Consider the following 21767-nt stretch of genomic DNA (forward strand, 5'->3'; position numbering starts at 1 on the left):
AATCCACAAAGAGACAAGTTTTTAGTGCCTAAGGATCAGATTCAAGTTTCAGAAGGAAAAAGGTTTTCCTGAATTTATTAGCGAAAGGTGAGCTTCCAGACTTCCAGAACGGCATTCCACCTGGCTAGCATGTCTGAAGGCTCACAGAACACGGGGCCATGCTCTGGACACCAAGGGAGTCACAGCTGTCCCAGGACTCCAGAGAAGGTGCCAGGAGTCTGCGTTCCAGGAAGGGCCGTGCAGAGCGCTCACTTATTGAGTCGGCAAAGGCGCACACACACAGGAGCTCCTGGTCACCCACCTAGGGGCCCGGCTTCCCTGCAGCCAGAAAACAGAGAGGGAAGGAGGCCCCAAGATCTAAGCCGAGGCTCCCAGAGCGAGGGACACTGCCGGGACTGGGTTTCAAGGCGTGGCCTGGTGACCCTGACCTGGGTAAGGGCCGACACAGGCAAGGCTTTCCGCTAGAGAACCGATGGGAGGGGTCCCAAGTTCTGGCTCGAATGGCAGCAAGGTGAGCGGAAGGGAACTTGGCACCAGAGGCAGGGAATGAAACAAAGGGCTGACGCCGAAGCCCAGGCCGGGTGAGCCTGGCTGCTGTGGGACGCGCGTCAGGAAGCAGCAATGTGGGACTGAGGGCGCCATGCAGGTGGGTGTCTGGGGCATGCTGCTTCCCTGCTCCTGGCCCTGTCCTCACCCACCAAAGGGGATAATGACAGCGTCACCCTGGAGTCACTGCAAGGACTTTTAGTTCAGCTTCCCAGTAAAAACCTGCCTAGAGGATGGCACGGCACTTTCTGAGACCTCTTCCCAGGTGTCCGCAGCGCACCTCTCCCTCAGACAGCCACTGTGACCCTCTGAGGAAACAGGACAATAAAGGCACAGCCAGGAACCTGCCTGTACCACCTTTGTCCATTCACTCATTTCCTTCGTGTAACAAACATTTATTTAGTGCCTAGAGCTGTGTCACACAGCCCTGGCCTCGGGAGCGCATGGCCGAGGGCAGACGCGTGAGCAGGCACGCCCGTGTGTTCAGGGCCGGGCCAGCGCGTGAACTAACGCTACAGGGTGGAACGGCGCGTGGGACTCCTGGGGAAGGAGGCTGCACAGGAGGCTCGATAAACAGACGCCCGCAGCCCTCGCTTACGGGGCGATCAGTCGCCGGCGTGGGCTCACCGAGAAGCCTACCTCTGCTTCCTGGGCACCTCCCGCCCATCCCGGGTACCCGAGTGCCAAGGGGAAGTGGCGCCCGCGCCTCCTCAGGGGCGGACAGGAGAGCAGCTGCACAGGAGGCTGACCCAAGGGGCCTCCGAAGGCGCCGAGACGGCCGAGTCTCCAGCTCCGAGCGCGTCTCCCAGCTGGTCTGGGGGCTCCTCCTTTCCTAACCCCGTTTGGGAAGCTCCACACCCCCGTCTCATTTTCTCCCTTCGCACATGGGTCTGGTCCAGCCCCATGCAGACACCCCTCGGAGCAGCTGCACTCACAGCCGTCTCACTAGCTCGATGAGCTGCTGGGAGCTCCTGCTGGGGTCGGACAGGCCGTTCCTGATGTTCTCCAGCAGGCACCTCTTCAACTCGAAGATGGCTTCACTGTACCCCAAGCTCACAGAGGCCATGGGGGGCACTCCGTGCCATAAGCCGGGGATGTGCCAGACGTGCTGCTTCTCGGGGTCACAGAAGGCCAGGTCGGCTAGTGTCCGGAGGCCGTCGCCCTGCTTCTCCAGCTGTGCTGTGGCCCTGCTCCCGTCGGCCGGGGCGTCTGGGAGCTGCCTCCTTTCTCTCTGCTTAGGGCCGGGGGCAGACGCATCATGGAGGTTCTGGTACACAAACTGATAGCTGGGCATGTGCCCCGCTTTCTCCAACCTCAGAAACGCGTGTAGAATGGCTGGTGGAATGTCCCTTGTCTCAGCTAAACTGACCACGGTGACATTGCTCAGCCCCATAATCAAAGTGGCCAAGGAAACCTCGAGCTCAAAGCGCCCAATGGCTGTGGCCGGGGCCCCCGCTATCAAGCCCCCTGAGTCTATCACCAGGATGTGGTCGCAGCCCAAGTCCTGGCTGAAGCTCTCGGCCACTGTGACGAGCTGCATGAAGGCCCCTCGTGGACCACGAGCCCTCCGTGTGGCGAATCGCAGCCCAAACATGGTGTTGAGGAGAGTGGACTTGCCAGTGCCCGGCACGCCCAGCGCTGACAACACCACCAGCCGTGACCGTCTCTCCAGGCGCGCATGCAGCTCCTTCAGGAGCCCCGTGACCCAGCGCAGCGGGGTGCTCAGGGTGCTCCCGTCTGTCAGCTCCAGGGGCAGCCCCCTCACCAGCAGCTCCACGGCCAGGCCCGGGAAGTGGGCAAACCGCCTCTGGCCAGCGGACAGCTTCCCAGCCTCTACCAGGCAGCTTTCTGCCTCGTAAAACTGGCCCATCTCCCGCAGGAAATGCTCCACCCCCAGGGGCTCCGGCCTGGGCGGCTCGCCCTGCTGTGGCTTCAGAGTGACAGCTGGCTCCAGAGGCGGCCTCGGCCTCGGCTGGGCCGCCCAGGCCAGCCCCCACTCCATCCACCTGAGGAAGTACTGCTTCTCGCGCACGGAGGGGCCGCCGATGCCTGCGATGAAGTCCTGCAGCCCGCCCGTGGGGCTGTGGCCGTTCTGCTGCGTCCGGAGGTCCACCAGCCGATGCCTCAGCTCCGCCCGCTGCTTCTCTGACGGGTCCGCCGCCCGCTGCGCCTGGCGGAGCTCCCGTTCCACCTGGGCCGCCTTCCGCCACGGCTCCCCCTGCAGCCTCAGCACGTCCCGGCGGAAGGCGTCTGCGTCCCTGATGTCCCTGGTGATGCGCTCCATCCTGTCCTTCGCTTGCTGACACTCCTCACAGTCCTCGTCGACCTTCAGCCCCAGCTTGCGGGCCGCGTGGGCCATGTCCTCCACCGACACCCTGCGGCAGGGGGAACGCGCCACGTGCGCCACGATGGAGCGGACCCTGCGCACGAAGCGTGCGCTGTCGGTGCTGCTGACCTTGACGAGGACGTGGGAGTGGTCCACCTTCAGCACGGGGATCAACCTGTTCAGGAAGCGTAGGTTCGCGTTCCGCTTCCCACGATAGGGACTCAGGATGAAGTAGCACTTGGTGGCCGAGCCCTTCATGGAGGACAGCAGCTTGTACTCCTTCTTACTGATGTTGTCGGTCAGGATGAACACAGCCGAGGACACTTCAGTCAACAGCTTGAACTGCAGCCAATGAGACCCAATGTCGCCTCTGAGGTTCAGGAAGGCCACGGGCTCTGGGAAAAGGTCCAGGTCCTCCCTGCCACTGGGCAGTGACCAGGATACCTCCACCAGCCCGTCCGCAATCTCCCGAGGGCTGCTGCCCACACTCAGATCCCGATGCCAGAAGCAGTGGCGCTGCCTGTGGCCCGGGCTGAGCACAGCGTTCAGCAGCTGGGACTTGGAGTTGCTGCTGACCTCCATGCGCACGAAGGCGAAGGTGGGCGCCCGGGGCAGGACCACGCTGTCCTCCCTGAGGCTGCCCGCACCCCTCGGGGGCTGGGACCACCACGTCCGCACCACGCCCCTCATGGCCCACAGCAGGAAGGTGTGGCCGTGATTTTCCGAGTCCGGCAGAACGAGAGGGAGTGCGAACTGGCAAAGAGACATTTTCAGCACGATTTCCTGTTGCAGGAAACTGTCCGAGGACAGCAGCAGGGCGCAGAGCAGGTCCAGGGGGTTCACGGGCGTGTCAGGCGTGGGCAGCTCGGAGAAGGAGTAGATGTCGGCGGAGATGTCATCGGCTGTGTCCCAGTAGATGACGTCCTCTCCCAGCTGGCTCTCCTTCTCCACAGGCCGGGCATCCAGGGCCACGTCCAGCACCATGCTGGTGCTCCTGGCCTCAGTGTTGAGGGCCTGCAGCTTCCGGAGGAAACTCCAGGGCAAGTCCTTGGGCGTCTGAGGGGCCCGGCTCCTCATGCTGTCGCTGCTGATCTGCAGGGCGTCCTGCAGGCCGAGTCTGTGGACCTGGTACGTCTCTAGTCCCAAAAGTGACAGCATGTCCTGCAGGCGGCTCCTCTCCACTGTGGAGGGAGAGGGGGACGTAAGTGCTCGCCGACAGTGACAGGGGCCAGGGCTGGGGATGGAGCGCCAGCACACGGGCAGGACGCAGACACGAGGACGCCCGTAAATCACACCACCCAGGTCCAAACACAGGAAGACACGGGGACGTTAGAGAGAAAAGGACAGGGCACCCAGGGGCCACATTTCAGAAATGGGAGTTTTCACGTAAAAGTCTACATGTCTGCTTTCTCTTGAAACCTACAGGAGTAAGCAGCTACGTGCCCCAGATGTGCAATGCACCTCATTCTCCCATCATACCCCCAAACCCCCAATATACTCCTGCGCTTCTGCCCACACTCTGCCCAGCGCGGGGTTCTCTTGTCCTATCACACACTCTGGGTCCACTGGTGGGTTCCCTCACACTGTCACCAAGAATTTCCCACAGGTACACAATCACTGATTCTCTGATTTTCCTATTCAAGTTCTTTTCTCTTTACAAAATATTGGAGAATTTTTAAAGGAAATAGAGAGTCATTACTAGGTCTAGAGCGTTAGAAATCATAAGTAAACTGTTTTGCAAATGTGCACCAATAACACGAGTTTAGATTTTTATTGTGTGAAGTGTCTGTGAGAGGCCATCGTGGCTCTGCACTGATTTTCTCAGGTCTGCACACCTCACCTTGGCAATGTGGGCCTCACAGCGGGAGACTGCACTGGGCACAGCACCCTGGCAGATGTTCCACCCACTCTCCATCCTGGCCGTGGCCTCTTACCAACTTTCACACTAGATATAATCGGTACACTCTAAATGTTAAATAAATCAACAAAATAAACAAATACGAATCCTGCTGAGCTCCGGGGTTCTCTCGAATTCTTTCTCAAAAGGCAACACCACACCTGTGATGCTGCCTCAGCCATGAGGGAGGTGACCAGCCCTCCTCTGTTTCTCCAGAAGACATATGATGGGTTCAGAGCCACTGGTGGGTCACCAGCAGCACTCAGAACACCGGGACACATCTGTCCCACTCCCCCCAACTCACTCTGTGACTCTATATGTAACAGCTCCCAGGGCTTTGCTTTCTTGGCTACATTATCAACGGCCCGCAGAGGGTTAACAGTCTAGAGGTGATTCTGATGCAGTCAGGTATGGGAACCACCAGCCTAAATGACAAGAAAGGAAACTAGAGCGGTGAGATAAAATGAGAGAAACACACACCTGTTGGAAAGTCGCTGTCCTGAGCCTCATTTGTAACATCTGAAAAAGAAAGAAAAATGAAGTGTCAATCAAATCAGGTGTCTGGGACTGACACCAGTTCATTTAAGCTGAACTCTGAACCCTCTCTTTTTCTTGCTAAAACAGTAACTTCTCCCCATTGTTCAAAATATGAAATCACAGTTATTTTTCACTTTACCCATGCCCTCTCTCTTTCCCCCAACCAATCTGTCACCAAATCCTGTAGCTTCTACCTCCATAATGAAACTCGCAATCATCTCCTTCCATTTCTCTCCATTCCAAATCTGGAAGAAAAAAGCAGACAGACATGTTCAGTTTCATCAGCAAGTTAGCACCTTCCTACCAAAAAGCAGAAGTGAGGATAGTGGCTAATTTATGTTTAGTGCTATTATTGGCTTCCATTTTTCCGATGTAAATTTCATTTTTTTTTTCCAACCCAAAATATAACACAAAGTGGTAATAGCTACATACAAGCAAGTGCTTTGCTCTAGGATATATTCTTCATAGAATTTTCTAAGCTTTGTGACAATGAAACATAAATAACTTCATGAAACATATAGATCAATCTTTGATTTTAGAAACTATTTAAAATATAACCCAACTCATTTTATGAGGCCAATATTACTCTGACACCAAAAGACAAAAAAAGAAAACTGCAGACCAATATCTCTTATGGACACAGATGCAAAAATCCTAAATAAGATACTGGCGAACTGAATACAGCAACATATTAAGAAGATTATACATCACAATCAAGTGGGCTTCTTCCCAGAGGCATAGGGATGGTTCAAAATACGCAAATCAATTTATGTGATACATCACATAAACTAATTAAAAAATAAGAATCATATGATCATATCAATAGATGCAGAAAAAGCCTTCGACAAGATACAGCATCCACTTATGATCAAAACACTTAACAAAATCGGTATAAAAGGAAAGTACCTTAACATAATAAAGACCATATATGACAACCCTCAGCCAACATTATACTTAATGGTGAAAAATTAAAAACCTTCCCTCTAAGATCAGAAACAAGGTAAGGCTGTCCATTATCGCCATTGTTCTTCAGCATAACACTGGAGGTCCTAGCAAGTGCAATCAGGCAAGAGAAATGTAAAAGGCATATAAATATAAATATAAATAAATGTAAATATAAATATAAATATAAATGGCATCCAAATAGGAAATGAAGAAGTCACACTGTCACTATTCGCGGAGGACATGATTCTCTATATAGAAAACCTTAAAGACTCCACAAGAACACTACTAGAAACAATAAGCAAATTCAGTAAAGTTTCTGGGTAAAAAATCAATGTTCAAAAATCCATAGCGTTCCTATACTCTAATAATGAAGTGTCAGAAAGAGAAGTGGAAAAAATAATTCCTTTTGCAATTGCAACAAAAAGAATAAAATGCCTAGGAATAAATCTAACAAAATATGTGAAGGACCCATATAATGAAAACTATAAGACCCTATTAAAAGAAATCAAAGAAGATACAAAGAAATGGAAAGATATTCCGTGTTCTTGGGTTGGAAGAATCAACATAGTTTAAATGACCTTATTACTTAAAGCATTATACAGATTTAATGCAATCCCCATCAAAATTCCATCGGCATTTTTTAAAGAAATAGAACGAAAAATCATCAGATTGTATGAAAGCACAAAAGACCCCAAATTGCCAAAGCCATCCTGAGAAAATAGAACGAGACTGGAGACATCGCTCTGCCTGACTTCAAATTATACTACAAAGCGACTGTAATCAAACCGGCATGGTATTGGCAGAAAAACAGACACACGGACCAGTGGAACAGAATCGAGAGTGCAGAAGTAAACACATATTGATATGGGCAAATAATTTTTGACAACAAAGCCAAAAACATACAGTGGAGAAAGGAAAGCCTCTTTAATAAAAGGTGCTGGGAAAACTGGAAAGCCACCTGCAAAAGAATGAAACTAGACTGCTGTCTATCACCACACACCAAAATTCACTCAAAATGGATTAAGGACCTGAATATAAGACCTGAAACAATAAAATGCACAGAAGAAAACATAGGAGCTAAACTCAAGGACCTTGGACTTAAAGAAGATTTTATGAATTTGACATCAAAAGCAAAAATAAATGAATGGGACTACATCAAACTAAAAAGCTTCTGCTTAACAAAGGAAATTGTCAACAAGGTAAAGAGAGAACCATCCGAATGGGAAAATATATTTGCAAGCACACCTCCGATAAGGGCGTAAAATCCAAAATATACAAAGAACTCATACAACTCATTAACAATAAAAAAACAAATGACCCAATCAAAAAATGGGCAGAGGACCTGAACAGACACTTCTCCCTAGAGAACATACAAATGGCCAACAAATATCTGAAAAAATGCTCAACATCACTAGCCATCAGGGAAATGCAAATCAAAACCACAATTAGATACCATCTCACAGCTGTTAGATTAGCTATAATCAACAGGACAAGTAATAACAAATGCTGGAGAAGATGCGGAGAAAAAGGAACCCTCATACACTGCTGGTGGGACTGCAAATTGGTACGGCCACTAAGGAAAATAGTAAAGAGGTCCCTCAAAAAACTAAGAATTGATCTACCATATGATCCAGCAATCCCTCTACTAGGTATTTACCCCAAAGACTTGAAAATTCATTTCTGAAAAGATATTTGCACACGGATGTTCATAGCAGCATTATTCACAGTGGACAGGACATGGAAGCGACCAAAGTGTCTTATGATAGATGACTGGCTAAATAAGCTGTGGTACATATATACAATGGAATATTACTCAGCCAGCCATAAATAGAGATGAAATACTGTCAATTGTGACAACATGGATGGACCTTGAGATAATCATGCTGATCAAAATAAGCCAGAAAGAAAGAGTTGAAAATCACATGATATCACTTACATGTGGAATATAAATCTAAAAGCAACAAATGAACAGGACAAACAAACGGAGACTCATGGACATGGACTATAGACGAATGGTTACCAGAAGGTAGGGGGTGGGGGGATGGGGGAGGTAGATGGGGTAAAGGGGGTCAAATATGTGGTGACAGAAAGAAATCTAACTATGGAAGGTAAACACATAGCGTAAATATATATATATGCCTTACTGTCCAAGTGTACAGATGAAACTTATTGGATTTTGTTAACCAATGTCACCATAAAAAGATTAAAAAGTAAAATAAATAAAATAAAATATAAAAGTTCATATGAATTTCTTGGTTCCTGTGAACATTATTTTGTTCTATCCTAAGGAGTTTTTGTTTTCACTTAAAATGATGCACACACACAGGGGAAGGATTATGACTTACAAACAAACTTACTTCTCCGAAGTCTCTAATATGGTGGCATGTCTAACACTTACATTTATATTACAGAAGGTATTTAATTCAGTGTTATTCAGATGCTTACGTTGTGATAAAAGACCTTAAAATCATACAGATTTGCTGCAAATGTGGGGTTGTGGGAACGACACTTCTCTGTGTTTGTTTTTAAGGACTGACTTCTGATCCAAGTAAAAGTTATCACCTATTCCAAGATTAAAATTATATTTGCAAAACCTTAGGAATCAAGAAACGATTCTGACATTTTCAGACTTATCCTCTCATGATTTCCATGTGATCAGGTAGATGCACATGACATTTAAAGCAGTCGTCTTTGATTGGGCGACACCGTGAGGTACAGGAGAGAGAAAGACGAGGGAAAAAGGAAGCGGGTCCTGAAAGCAGGAGAGCATCACAGACATGGACGGTTCACAGACCAAAGCACGCGCTGAGCACTCAGCTGACAAGACACCAGGAGAATTTCCAAGGGATCCAAAATGCCATGAGAAGGAAGATCGATGGCTGGAGAAGGGAACAGGAAACCCGGAGACACCCGAGATGGGGCGAGGCCCCGAGAGAGTCATCGGAGCTGGAATCAGAAGTGAGCTTCAGGCCCAGAGAAGACAGGGCTGAGCTTTGCTAGGAATGAGCGACGGCTCTGACTTGAACCAGAGAGGGAGCAGGTGGGTGAGGCCACAACGCAAAAAGTGGCCGGAGGGTCAGGCTGTCAAATCACGGACACCACTGCCAAGGGCGGGAGAGCAAATGTGACGCAGGCAGAGAACGCCAGAAGCCAAGATGGCCATCGGACATCAGCGGCCGATGCACGAGGCAGAAGGAGGGCAGCCAGGCTGCAGGCAAGGCCACAGTCAGTGCCATTATGGGGCCCGGCAAAGGCTTGGTGCCATGGGCCAAGGCCTCCTCTCACTTCCCGTTAGGAGGGAACAGGCTCGGGCTCCTGCCAAGTGGAGCACAAGGGGCCGAGTGTGGGCCAGGCCTGCCCACTGACGTGCACTCTGAGTGGGGCACTCACAACCACTCTCACCCTTCAAACCGAATGACTTTCCCCCTGAATTATTAGAGTACCCAATACTCATGCTATGGAGTTTTTCACCAAATGCTGGAATGAATACTTTTATTGGGCAGCAAACAGACATTTAAGAGACCATGTGAGACCTTGGTTTGGGACTGTTAGTGCTGACAATGAGGACACCCATGTGACAAGAATGAAGGTGAATCCCTCCCTCATGCCACATATAAAAAATTAACTGAAAATCAATGTCCTAAATATAAGAGCTAAAACCATAAAACTCTTAGAAGAAGACATGGGGTTACACCTTTGTGATCTAGAATTCGGCAATGGATTCTTAAGTACGGCACCAAAAGCACAGGCAACAAAAGAAAAAAATAGATAAACTGGACTTCATCTAAATAAAACTTGTGTCTGCATCAAAAACATTATCAAGAGTGAAAAGACAACCTACAGAATGGGAAAAGATATGTGCAAACCAAATGTGATTAGGGTCTAGTCTCTAGAATACATAAATAATTCTCGCAACGTCACAACAAAAAAGAAAAACAACCCAATTTAAAAAATAGGCAAAGCACCTGAATAGAAATTTCTCCAGAGGAGATACGCTCAACATCACAAGTCACTACGGAAATGAAGATCAAAACCACAATGAGATGTCACTTCGCACTTGCTAGGATGGCGATAAAAAGCAAACAAACAAAAAATAAAAAATGTTGACAAGGATGGAGAAAAACTGGAACCCTCACACATTCTGGTGACATTGTAAATGGTGCGACCACTATGAAAAACAATATAGCTGGTACTGGAAGAAGGAAACGTAGAATTGCCATTTGACTCTGCAATTCCACTCCTAGATGTACACCCCTCAAATTAAAACGAGCACTCAAAGCAGTACACGTAGTTGCCCATTCACAAAAGCACTATCCACAGCAGCCAGAAGGTAGAAACAACCCAAACGCCCACTGACAAAATGTGGTCCATCGGCACAACACAACAGTACTCAGCCTTAAAAAGGGACAACAGAGACGAACCCAAACGGTACCCTCAGAGAAAGAAACTAAACACAAAAGGCACATACACACTGTATGATTTCAGCTACGGGAAATATACAGACACGAGAGAGACACGTAACACAGACTGGTGGTTGCTATGGGTCCTGGGAGGAGGGACAGATGGGAAAACACTGCTCAATGGGCACAGAGTTTCACTCGCGAACGGTGGAGAGGGTTTTGGAACTACTTAGATAAAAAGTGGAGACTGCATAACTTTGTGAGTGTATTAAATGCCACAGAATTATTCACTATAAAGTGGTTTTTTTCCTCAATGTTTTTTTCCATTTTTATTGTTAAAATACACATAAAATATGCTAACTTAACCATTTTTAAGTGTGTGGTACAGTGATATTAAATGCATTTCACACTGCTGTGTGGCCATCACAACATCCATCCCATAACTTTACTCATCTTGTAAGACATCCTATACCTATTAAAAAATATAAGTAATTCCCCATCCCCTCCCTCAGCCCCTGACAATCACCACTACACTTTGTGTTTATGATTTGACTACTCTAAGTACCTCATGTACCTCGTGTGGACTCATACAGTATTTGTCTCTCTCCGCCTGGCTTATTTCTCTCAGTGTAATGTTCATCCATGCTGTTGTATTCTGTAGAATCTCCTTCCATTTAAAGGCTGAATAATGTGCCATTGTGCGCATACACCACATTTCGCTGTGTTTATCCACTGATGAGCACTGGGTTGCTTCTATGTTTTAGCTATTGTGAATAGCGATGCTACAAATGCGGGTGTGCAAATATCTCTTCGAGACCCTGCTTTTGATTTGGGGGTTATATACCCAGATATGGAACTGCTGACTCATCCGGTAGTTCTACCACTGGTTTTTTGAGGAACCTCCACACTGTTTTCCACAGCAGCCCCACCAACAGTGCACGAAGCTCCAGTTTCTCCCCATCCTTGCCAGCTCCTGTTCTTTTCTGGTTTTTTGATAGTAGCCATTCTACTGAGTGTGAGGCAGTGAATAAATATTTGTTTGAATTAGTCAAACAAAACAAAATGTGATTAACCCAAATTTCTTTGCATATTTTGTGGGGTTATTTCTGCGTAACACTACAAATATCCAATAGAACACATCCATTTTGAGAAGCATCAAATTAACGAAAGAAAGATTAAAAATGAGGTGCTAAGAGAAATTAAGATGTCTGAAGTATGGACACACTGTGACGCTGATGTCACAAAGGGCAGCTACAGCCCTACCCCCCTAAATATCCAGAAAAAGAAAAACCAGCTTATGTGAACTATGACCAGAAAGTCCACAAGCCCCCGTCTGCCCAGGATGGTTCCAATTGACACCTGTTGTCCCAACAAAAAACACCTTTCCCACTCAGAAGTGCCCAGTTTAGAAACTAGTCAGTCACCCTAAACATGACGCAGGACGGCAGTTATGACATGCTCAAACTGGAGTGATGTGTTCCCAGTAAACTGTGTGATAATCGCCTGTTTAAACTGAACCCTATTTTGAATGTACAAGGGAAGCTGAAAAGACCTCTAGATGGAATCCTCCTGTGAAAGGAAAGCACAGCCTGGTGCTCGCTTGCTCCTGAGGCTGGCATCGCGAGCCCAGGGTGCTGCTGGGGCCCAGAATACCGACAGGACAGGAGACGTGGACTTGCTCTGGACAGGGCCCAAACCCGGCTTTACCTGCAATGGCCACAGCTGTTCCTCTCTCAGATGCTTTTCTTTCTGGGGCCACTTCTCCCAACTCTGAATGTCTGAAACAATTTCAGAAGAAAATTAGAATTAAAATAATGAAAGACCACTTTCACCTTTCAAATTGGCTGCATATCAAAATATCTTGTGGAGCCTTTAAAAACTGCAAATCCTAGTCACACCCCAGATCCTTGACACCTGAATCTCAGAGGCTCTGAATGCAGCCTGGGGATCTTTGTTTCTAGAAGCACCTCTGTGATTCTACCGTGCAGCCACACTGAGAAACACCGGTCAGGAAACCAGCACTCTCAAAAATTACGAGCCAGAGGACAAACACGGCCATTCAGAAAGACATAAAATATACATACCCTTTGACCAGTAATTCCACCTCTATCCTAAGAAAATAATTGAGATTTAATTACAAAAATGTTGATGCCAACTTTACATATCACAGCGAAAAACTGGACACCTTTTAAAATCAAAGCCCAATAACAGGGAATTCTGGCACAGCCTTCTACAAGCATCACAACCATTACAATAGTCTGTGGGTCTCATCTTGTGGATGTTGGGTGAGATGTTGCGGAGGGTTGGCAGCGATGGTCCCTGAGTGGGGAGCCAGGCCACAGAGCAGTGTGCGCAGCGTGGCTGCCACTGAAGACTGCACATATTTGCCACTGGAGAAAGAACATACCAATAAAAAATAGAGGAATTTAGAAAAAGAACTCAGAGAGGCATGCTGGGATGGGACACACCAGTGCGCACTTGCCATTTCTACATGCGTGCTCATGTGCACATGTGTGCACACACACCCCCGCCTCTTAGCTCTGTCCACTGAAGGGGCTAAGAAGCAAAGACACTGGTAGCAATGATCACACCAAGCATCCTTCAGTACAATTCCAGGCCGAAAGACACCAGGGCTCCGCGGAGAAACGGCTGGTTTGGGGAAAGAACAAGATGAGCCTCAGCGTCTGATTTCAGAGAACGAGGAAATGCTCCAAGAGAGGGCTGGGGCGCGTCACAGGGCACAGTGGCCAGCTCGAGGGGTGCCCACCGCCAAGTCTGGGACAGCGTGAGCGTGGATGGAATTAAGTACAGAGATCAAGAACCACTGGAAAACAGAAACTACTGAGCCATACAGAAAGTAAACAGATCGACGGAGGGGGAAGAGGGCTCCCGCTGGCGCGGAGGCTGCTGCAGTGGGAGCAGCTCACCTGCACCCATCTCAATCAGGACAGGTTCGTGTGAACACCTTCAACGACTCCCAGCTCCTGCAGGAAAATGGCGAGAAGCAAAACGCCTGTCCAGTCTTAAAATAGTTCTCATGGACCACTTCCAAGGTGCCACATAATTATAGTTGAATGGGTGACCAAAGCCAGTGACAGAGGGTCACTGCCCTGAGAAAGGACACATCGCCCATGCCGGATTCCAGCTAAGAGTGTGGAACCCCGATCCAATCGTGTGGACAAAGCCGAAATGAAACATTATGCTTGAGGGGGGAAAACTGTATTATCCCAAAGTAGGAATGTCATAAAAGACCCCAAAAAAGGACTGAGGAAACGTTCCAGATGAAGGGTGCTGGAGCAATACCTCACCCTAGACTGGGTCTTGAAGCAGGAGAACTCTGGGGGTCGACTGACAAAACTGAAATGTGGGTGGGGTCAACGTTAAACTTCCTGGCACTGACGACTGCACTGTGGTTGTGCGAGAGAATTTGTCTGTTCTTAGGACGCAGACACTGAAGGGTTTAGGGATAAAGGGTGACGATGCACGCAAGTTGCTCTGTAAAGGATAAGAAAAAAATTATACATATAATTATACACACATCCAAACCCATAGAAAGAGACAACAAGAGAGAGAGAAAGAATGATAAATGAGAATAGTAATGAGCTAAAATGTTAACAATAGGATACTATGGACAAGGGGACTTTTTATTTTCGTAATTTATCTCTAAGCAGAAATTGTTTCCAAATAAAAAGTTTAACAAGTTAATAGTGGTTATTTATTTCTATGTATTATATCAGTTTATTCTGTCTTATTTGAATTCTTTTCAATAGAAGCAGCATGTATTGATTTAATAAAACAAAAAGAGCTATTAAAATGGCACTGTGAGTGGGGCTCAGGGACAGAATAAAACATGGGGTACCCCAAGAAGACTTGACAACCCGGTGCCCTTCAAGCCCACGTTCTCGCAACCGTGCCTTTAAGCGCTGGCTCCTGGCAGACCAGCTCCACTAACCGACTCTGCTGTGCCCGTCCAGTCCACCCTCTGGGGAGGACATAGCAGGACCCCTGGTGCTTATTCCAGCATGTTCCTCGGGGGGTTCACCCTCTGCCCTCTCTGAGGAGAGTTGCAGGAGCCACAATGGTCCTGTGTTCATGGCTGTTTAGGCCGCTTAGAGCACAGAGCCCCAAGCAACGCTGACGTGGTCGGACCCTGCCGCTGATAGAAATGGAGGCTCGTGTCTTCTCTTCCTTTTTCTGCAAAGACCACATACTGCTTTGGGAATAGGGGAAAAAAGCAACCTCGACAAAGGAAAACAAGGGGAGTGGGTTGAAATCGTTCCCCAGAGGGGAAGAAGCTGGCCTGGGGCTCAGCACACAAGAGACAGAGGACAGGGACTTACTGCCCAGGGTGCTACCAGGCCTCTGCCCGCCACTGCCCACCAACTCTCAGGACACTCTCTAGGTAGTCAGTGCCCAGGATGGAGCTCGACTTCAACCCTTTCTGCCCCACACAAGAACGCAGGAATAACAGTGACATTGCTACAGGGGTGACCCAGAGTTGCTGCTGATCCATAAAAACGTATAAACACAATTCCGTACTTCATTCTTGCCAACAAACTTCACACCTGACCACCCCTGTGCTGTAAAACACCCTGGCGGGGAGAACAACAGAACCTCGCCTCTGCCCACGCTTCTAGGTGACAGCTCTGCTTTCAATACCTGCGCGGCCTGAGCTGTATCTACGTTGAAATCCTAGCCCCCAGTGAGACTATTTGAAGACTGGGGCCTTAGGGGAGTAATTAGATGGAACGGGGTCATGTGGGTGGGGCCCTGCTCTGATGGGACTGGTGTCCTGTAGGAGGAGGGGACACTCGAGGGTTTGCTCTGTCTGCAGGCACAGAAAAGGCCCCGTGAGGACACAGCAAGAAGGGAACTGCAAGCCTGGGAGAGGCCGAACTGATCAGCACGTGGTCGGACACTTCCAGCCCCCAGAAATGCAAGAAGTAAACATGTCATTTAAGTCACCCAGTTTAAGGTGTTTGGTTATGATAGCCTGAGCCAACCAATGTTACACCCCAAACCATCCTGCAGGTGGAAATGGGGCTCAAACGGGCCAGGCCAACATCACCAAGCAGGAGAGAGACCCAAACACAAATCTTCTGGATCCCTTAGGGCTCATTTTTTAGGCTCAAGTAGGCTTTAGGTAACTTGTAATTAGAACTAGTAATTATAAAAATCATAAAAACAAGTCCATCTGCTAACTTAGGGTCCAGCCCTCTTCTGAGCATGCAGCCTTGCGAAGCCTCCTTCTGCCTGTCTGCAGGCAGGCCAGACCAAGACAGAGAAAACCAGAAGCACTTCCAATGGCCCCAGACATGGGCAAGAGGGCTTTCTGCAAAGCAGTATTTTTTTTTTTTAGGCGAGGCAACCCTCGGTTGACCTCACAGATTGCAAGGACCTTGTCATCTTACAACCTCTTTTTTTTTAATCTTTTTATTTTTTATGCCTACAGCACCTGGTCGTCCTAGGTGGTCTCCCATCCAAGTACTAACCAGGCCCGACCCTGCTTAGCTTCTGAGATCAGACGGGATAGGGCTTGTTCAGGGTGGCATGGCCGTAGACACTGCAAAGCAGTTTTTGAAAATTACCGATATCATTATAAATAAACAAATACAAAATACAGAGGACAAAGAAATACCTCTGCTCTTCTGAAAAACACTCACTATATTAATCAGTTCTCTTATAATCTATCCATGTTGCTGTAGGTCATTCTATTAACTGAGACACAGGACTACATTCTATGTGCCCATTTTACTCTCTTCTTAGGGGCTATTTAGGGTTCAGTCTTCTGGTCCTTTCAAGACCCCAGGGCAGAGTCACATGTGGAGCCCAGCTAAGGCACAAAGGCCCCACCCGGTGTGGGCTCCTGGTCTCCTGTGGCCGAGGCCCCGTGGCTCCCCTCCCATCCTCCATCCTGGGGCACCTTCTCACACCGACTTTGCCCAGGGAAAGGGGAGATGTGGCCACCACCCCGAGGGCCCAAGGTGTCTGCAACTCTCTCACCAAGTCAGTACGCCCACATGCTGGTTCACAAAAGAGGCTCCCTTCAAGTCTGGCGAGTGGAACTGGGACCTTGACAGCTCGCGGCCTGTCTGCCTCACCAGCAGCTTTTCTACTTACGCCTGGAGACTGTGACTCAGGAGATCCCACCTCTGAAAATGAAGATGCCGCGACCACTCGAGTCCAGCACTCCTTGGACAGTGTCCCACAGTGCCCAGAACAGTGACCAAACCTCGTGAGTGGGCTAATTTCCAGCAACAAACCCGGCTTCTTCACTGGTGGTGCCAATAAAACAAGATGGCACAGAAAACCATTCCGAACAGAAGACCAGGTAAATGCAGGTGCAGCTGCTGACTGCAGGGTAAGACAACACCTTATCAACTGCTTTGGATAATAAAGATTCTGACTCAACTTTTGCCGTGTGATGCCCACAGCTTTCAAGACCTGCCACTTCCCTTCCTGCTCCAAATCTGGGCTGCAAAGCAAAACAGAACCCGAAGCCAGCCGCTCTGCCCAGAAAACCTCGGCAGGTCACTGCAAACCTCTTCAAACCCTCGTTACAAGTTGAACTACGTCCCCCAAAAAGACATGTTCCAGCCCCAAGCCTTGTACTGCCAAAGAGACGGCACAGGCTCCTAATGCAATGACCGGCATCCTTATGAAGACAATCTGGACACATAGGGAGAAAGACATGACAAAGGGAGCAGAGACTGGAGTGAGGCATCTACAATCCAAGGAACACTGAGGACCGACGGCAGCCACCAGAAACTCGGTGAGAGGCACGGGACAGACTCTCCCTCAGAGCCTCAGAAGGAACCAACCTGCTGACACCTTAGTTTGGGACCAGCCGTGAGAGAATAAGTGTGTTTTCTCTGAGTACTCCTCCCTTCTGTGGCGCTCTGCTGCCCACACAGCGCACATGTGGCTCTGGACAGCGATATGGGCTTCCACCTCTGCCCCGACCTGGGTTCTCCCCCTCGTGTGTCTGTGTTTCTCCCCTGCTTCCTATAAGGACACCAGTCACTGGATAAAGGCTCAACCTTACCCAGCACAACCTCACCGTAACTAATCACATCTGCAAGGAGCCCAGTTCCAAAAAAGGTCACACTCACAGGTCCCAGCGCTAAGACTGCGACATGTTTCAGGGGGACACAGTCCAGCCCGCAACAACATCCTAGTGAAAACTGGGGGTCATCCCACCTCTGCAAGGTGACCACACACTTTAAAAAATTTAAAAGTCATCATGTAAAATGTACGTGAAAAGGGTCCATCAAGCGGCACATGAGGACAAACAGATGTCAGATATTAGGGCACTGGCAACAGCCCAGCACGTGCAGCCTGGCGGTCTAGTCCCTGAGACATGCCCGGGTGTCCAGGCAGCAGGACAGAGGGCCCGCCGCTGCCCTCCTGCAGAGGAGAGACGGCACAGTGAGGGTGGGCACACCCCTCCCGTCGGGCGACGGTGTCCTGGTTGCTGGCAGTGCCCCTTCGGCAGGGCCCTAGGGCAACACTGCAACACTCCAACCCAAGAGCCTTCTGGGTAGAGAGCTGGAGTACCAAGCGACCAGCCTTTGTCATGCATCCCTGCCGTGCCGGTTCACCACATGGGCGAACGGCTCTAAAACACAGCCTAATCCCAGGAACTTCCAGGCGAGTCACACTGGAGAGAGATGAGGGACCCTCACTACACAAGCCCAGAGAGCATGCACCCGCTGATCCGCAAGACCAGGCGACCCCCCGGGCCCTGCGCGGGGCATCCGGCCCAGGCAGGATGGGGAAGAACTCACATCTCGGAAGCAAATTTGCAGAAGGCCGTCCACTTCTTCTTGGGTTTATCCACATACTTATTTGCTGTTAGGAACTTTTCTAAAAGTTTCACACACGTCAGTGAGGGACACAAAAATTCAACTTACACTTAGTGAGGTGGGGGAGACTGACAATAAGCAATTTTCTTAAGTCTTAAGTAGCAGACTCACTGGAGATGTTAAGTGCAGAGGGACACATGCAGGAACAGGCTTGGCAGGAGGTGAGGACGTGAGCCACGCAGCTCCCTGGAGAGAGTAGTCCAGGTAGAAACAGAGGCCCGAAGGTGGTCAGGGGGCCACAGGAGGTCAGCACAACTGGTGCGGAGTGAGCGGAAACGCAGAAGGAGAGGTCAAGCAAGACAGGGCTTCTAGGACATGAGAGATGACACAGCCGGGCTTTTTCCTTGGAGGGTATTCTGAGTCCAGGGCAATATGCCCGTCTTACATTGAGGACAGACAAGAGATGACGAAGATCAGACCAGAGTGGCAGCACCTGAGGTGACAACACGAGTCAAACTCTGAAAGTTTCTGTAAAGGATCTCAACAGACTCGACAGAGCATCTGAGAAAGACAGTCCAGGAAGCCTCCAGTGTTCAGGCTCAACAGGGCTGCTTCTGCCTCAGATGGGAAGCTTTGGGGTGAGCAGGGCTGGCAGGGATCACGGGTAAGTTCGTACTGACGTGGAAGCCCAGAACACACGGCAGACCTCCACGGACATGCTGAGCTGGCATCAGGGCTACTAGGGGCTTGGAGGGCCTGGGGAAGTCAGCCCTCCGCTGTGTATGGGAAGGACCCCTCAGCTCCTTCCCTAAAGACATACCCTCTACCCACAACAAAGGCAGAATCAACTTGCTATTTATCCACAATAACAGAAAGAAATTATGGTGCCAAGAGACCTGGAAAACCCAAGAGAGTAACTGGAAAACAACTGCAAACGATGAGAGAACAGCAGTTGGGGATACACAAAATTCTGTTTAAAAACCCAACTGCCTTCCTGTATAGAAACAGAAGTTCTGAAATGTGGAAGGGAAACTCCACATTTATAGCCTCGACAAGAAGAAGAAATTTAGGATTATACGTAACAAATGTACAACACATGAAAAAAACCTCTGAATACTAAAAAATATGAAAGACTTGGAAAAATGAAAAGGTACATCCTGTTTGGGGAAAGGAAGACAATATAATTTTTAAAGTCAATTCTGCTTAAATTACCCGAAGCTGATTCTAAGAGAAAATATTTGTATGATCATAATCAGAAAATTCTGAAAAAGAACAGTAATGAAGAAGGACAAAATCAGCCAGCGAGTAAAACAGTATGAGCCGCACCAGATCAGCGGAGTAGTGCTGGCTCACGAACAGCCCAGAAACAGGCCAACACAGCGGGAATTCCGTCTCTGATCCAGGTAGCTCTGAGTATCTCGTGATTGCTCAATTACAGCAACCTGAAAAAATAAAGATGATCCCTAGTTCTCTTTCACCAAAATGAATACCAAATGGGTCTAAGATTCAAATTAAAAAATGAAACAAAAAATGCACTGAAAGAAAATATTAAAGACTTAAAAAAAAAATCTGAGTAGGGAAGGCTTCATAAAGCCAAAAGGCAAATGACAGACGGAGGAAAAGTATTTGTGCCACAAATGAGAAAAGGCTCATTTTCTCAATGTACAAAGATGTATAAATTCATGAGAAAGAGCCAAGGACAGCTCCAAAATGCATTTTGGGCTTAAAACGAGAACACAGAATCCCACTGAGCCTGCCACTCCAGGAGACAGTCTCAGTGAGGGATAGGGTAAAAGGGGCTGCAATTTCCATTTAAGTCTCTTTCATATCTTCTGAACTATGTACCAGGTACATGTTTTACTTCTTTTAAAAAGGCAATGATTTTATAAAAAGCTACAGTGTAGACAATCTACAACAGAACAGCACATCTCAGCAGAGTAGGAAAGGCCTTCCCCACACCCAAGATCTCAGAAATCAGAAAGCACAGCTTCCCGCAGGAACCTGCTTTAAAAGAGCTCCTTCTAAGTAGCTGCCTTCTGGCCACCCTTTGCGAACCATAACTGAAGGCAGATGGCCCTAATACGGCTTCTTACCCCAGCGTGACCATCCTTACTGCAGGTTCACGCCAGAGATGCTGCATATGCTCTGGGTCAGAACAAATTACAGAATCCAACATTTTGTTTGTTCTCGGTAACCAAATCTAAAACAAAGATCCTTAATGGAATTAATTTACATCAAGTTTTAACCTCAAACTACCTTGGTTTCCTTGTCTGTACAATTGGGATAAACAGTGCATACTTATCAGCTGCTGTGAAGATTAAGTAACTTAACATACACAAAAGCTCTAAGAGCAGGGCCTGACAACACACTTCTTAGAAGTAGGATTGTTACTTCGGATTTGGAGGCTCCTCCATGAAAAGCACAGCAGAAAACGGCTCCTCTCTCATCTCTGTCCTGAATGTCTGCATTTGTTCCCACAGGACCTAGGCCAGCAGGCTGAATGTTTGCTGGCCACCTGACAGGTCAAGTCTCTCTGGCTGGACCCTGATCCACCAGCGAAGCCTGCAGAGTGGACACAGCTGGAGATGTAGGCTGTCCCTAAATTTGTACATGCCATAAGAAGTGCACAGTTCTCTAGGAAATGAAAGTATACTAAAAGTTCCGGGACCTCAGCTCTGTGATGGGTATCCCTCAGAAAATTACAGGTTAGTACCAACTTCAGACTCATGATGTCACTCACAAACAGTTGAAACCGCAAACATCAAATCTGCACTAAGGCCACTTTCCAAAAGGACACAGTTCAGGGCTGCTGGCTCACAGAAGGGCATACATAAGTCTAGCATTATGTCCACCTCTGACCCAGGTCTACAAAGTGGTGGGCCTGGATGCCAAATGCACTGTCACTTTTTAAAAGACCTCATGCATGGCATCCCCACAAAGGCTCAGCCACCTGCCTGCTGGCTATCCTGCTTCACCCCCTTCCTGACAAGAGCAGGAATACAGTGGGACCTTGACCACCCCCTCAGGGTGAATCGGCCTGGCCTTGGAGGGATGGGCCCTTGTTTATTCTGTTTATGAGCTCAAAGTACTGGGTACTTCTGATCCCTGCTCCCCAAACCTAGAAGGCCAGCGGAGAGATGGAAAATGCCATGGCTTAGGTGCAGTCAGATCCAGCGGCTCCATTATGGTGCACAGCACTGAGCCCATGCACTCCAGGGACGGCTCAGGCCTCACCATCTCCACCCCAGGCCCGGCACCTGTGAAAGCCTCTCGTTAAGTGGAAAGACACAGAACTTGAGCTGCTATCACAC

General features: G+C 48.7%; 1 protein-coding gene and 1 pseudogene across 4 annotated transcripts in view; both read right to left on the reverse strand.

Annotated features, from left to right (window-relative positions):
- Positions 1–40: 40 nt before the first annotated feature.
- The window catches only part of LOC105308738 (up-regulator of cell proliferation-like), a 27411-nt gene continuing 5684 nt past the window's right edge, over positions 41–21767 (reverse strand). Inside the window, exons 1-5 of one of the 4 annotated variants that reach the window (XM_011384736.2) lie at positions 13960–14096; positions 12359–12429; positions 5501–5551; positions 5250–5288; positions 41–4053 (exon numbers count right to left, since the gene is read on the reverse strand). In XM_011384736.2, the coding sequence (XP_011383038.1) occupies positions 1478–4053; positions 5250–5288; positions 5501–5534 (2649 nt within the window). In that variant the 5' untranslated portion in view covers positions 5535–5551; positions 12359–12429; positions 13960–14096 and the 3' untranslated portion in view covers positions 41–1477. Of the gene's footprint in view, positions 4054–5249; positions 5289–5500; positions 5552–11495; positions 12321–12358; positions 12430–12735; positions 12759–13959; positions 14097–21767 lie in introns of those variants that run through there. The other 3 variants (XM_023525762.1, XM_011384735.2, XM_023525763.1) reach the window with 3 other exon arrangements.
- LOC111733710 lies at positions 16095–16213 on the reverse strand (annotated as a pseudogene).

The sequence above is a fragment of the Pteropus vampyrus genome, unplaced genomic scaffold, assembly GCF_000151845.1.
Source record: "Pteropus vampyrus isolate Shadow unplaced genomic scaffold, Pvam_2.0 Scaffold620, whole genome shotgun sequence".
Taxonomy (NCBI): Eukaryota; Metazoa; Chordata; class Mammalia; order Chiroptera; family Pteropodidae; genus Pteropus; species Pteropus vampyrus.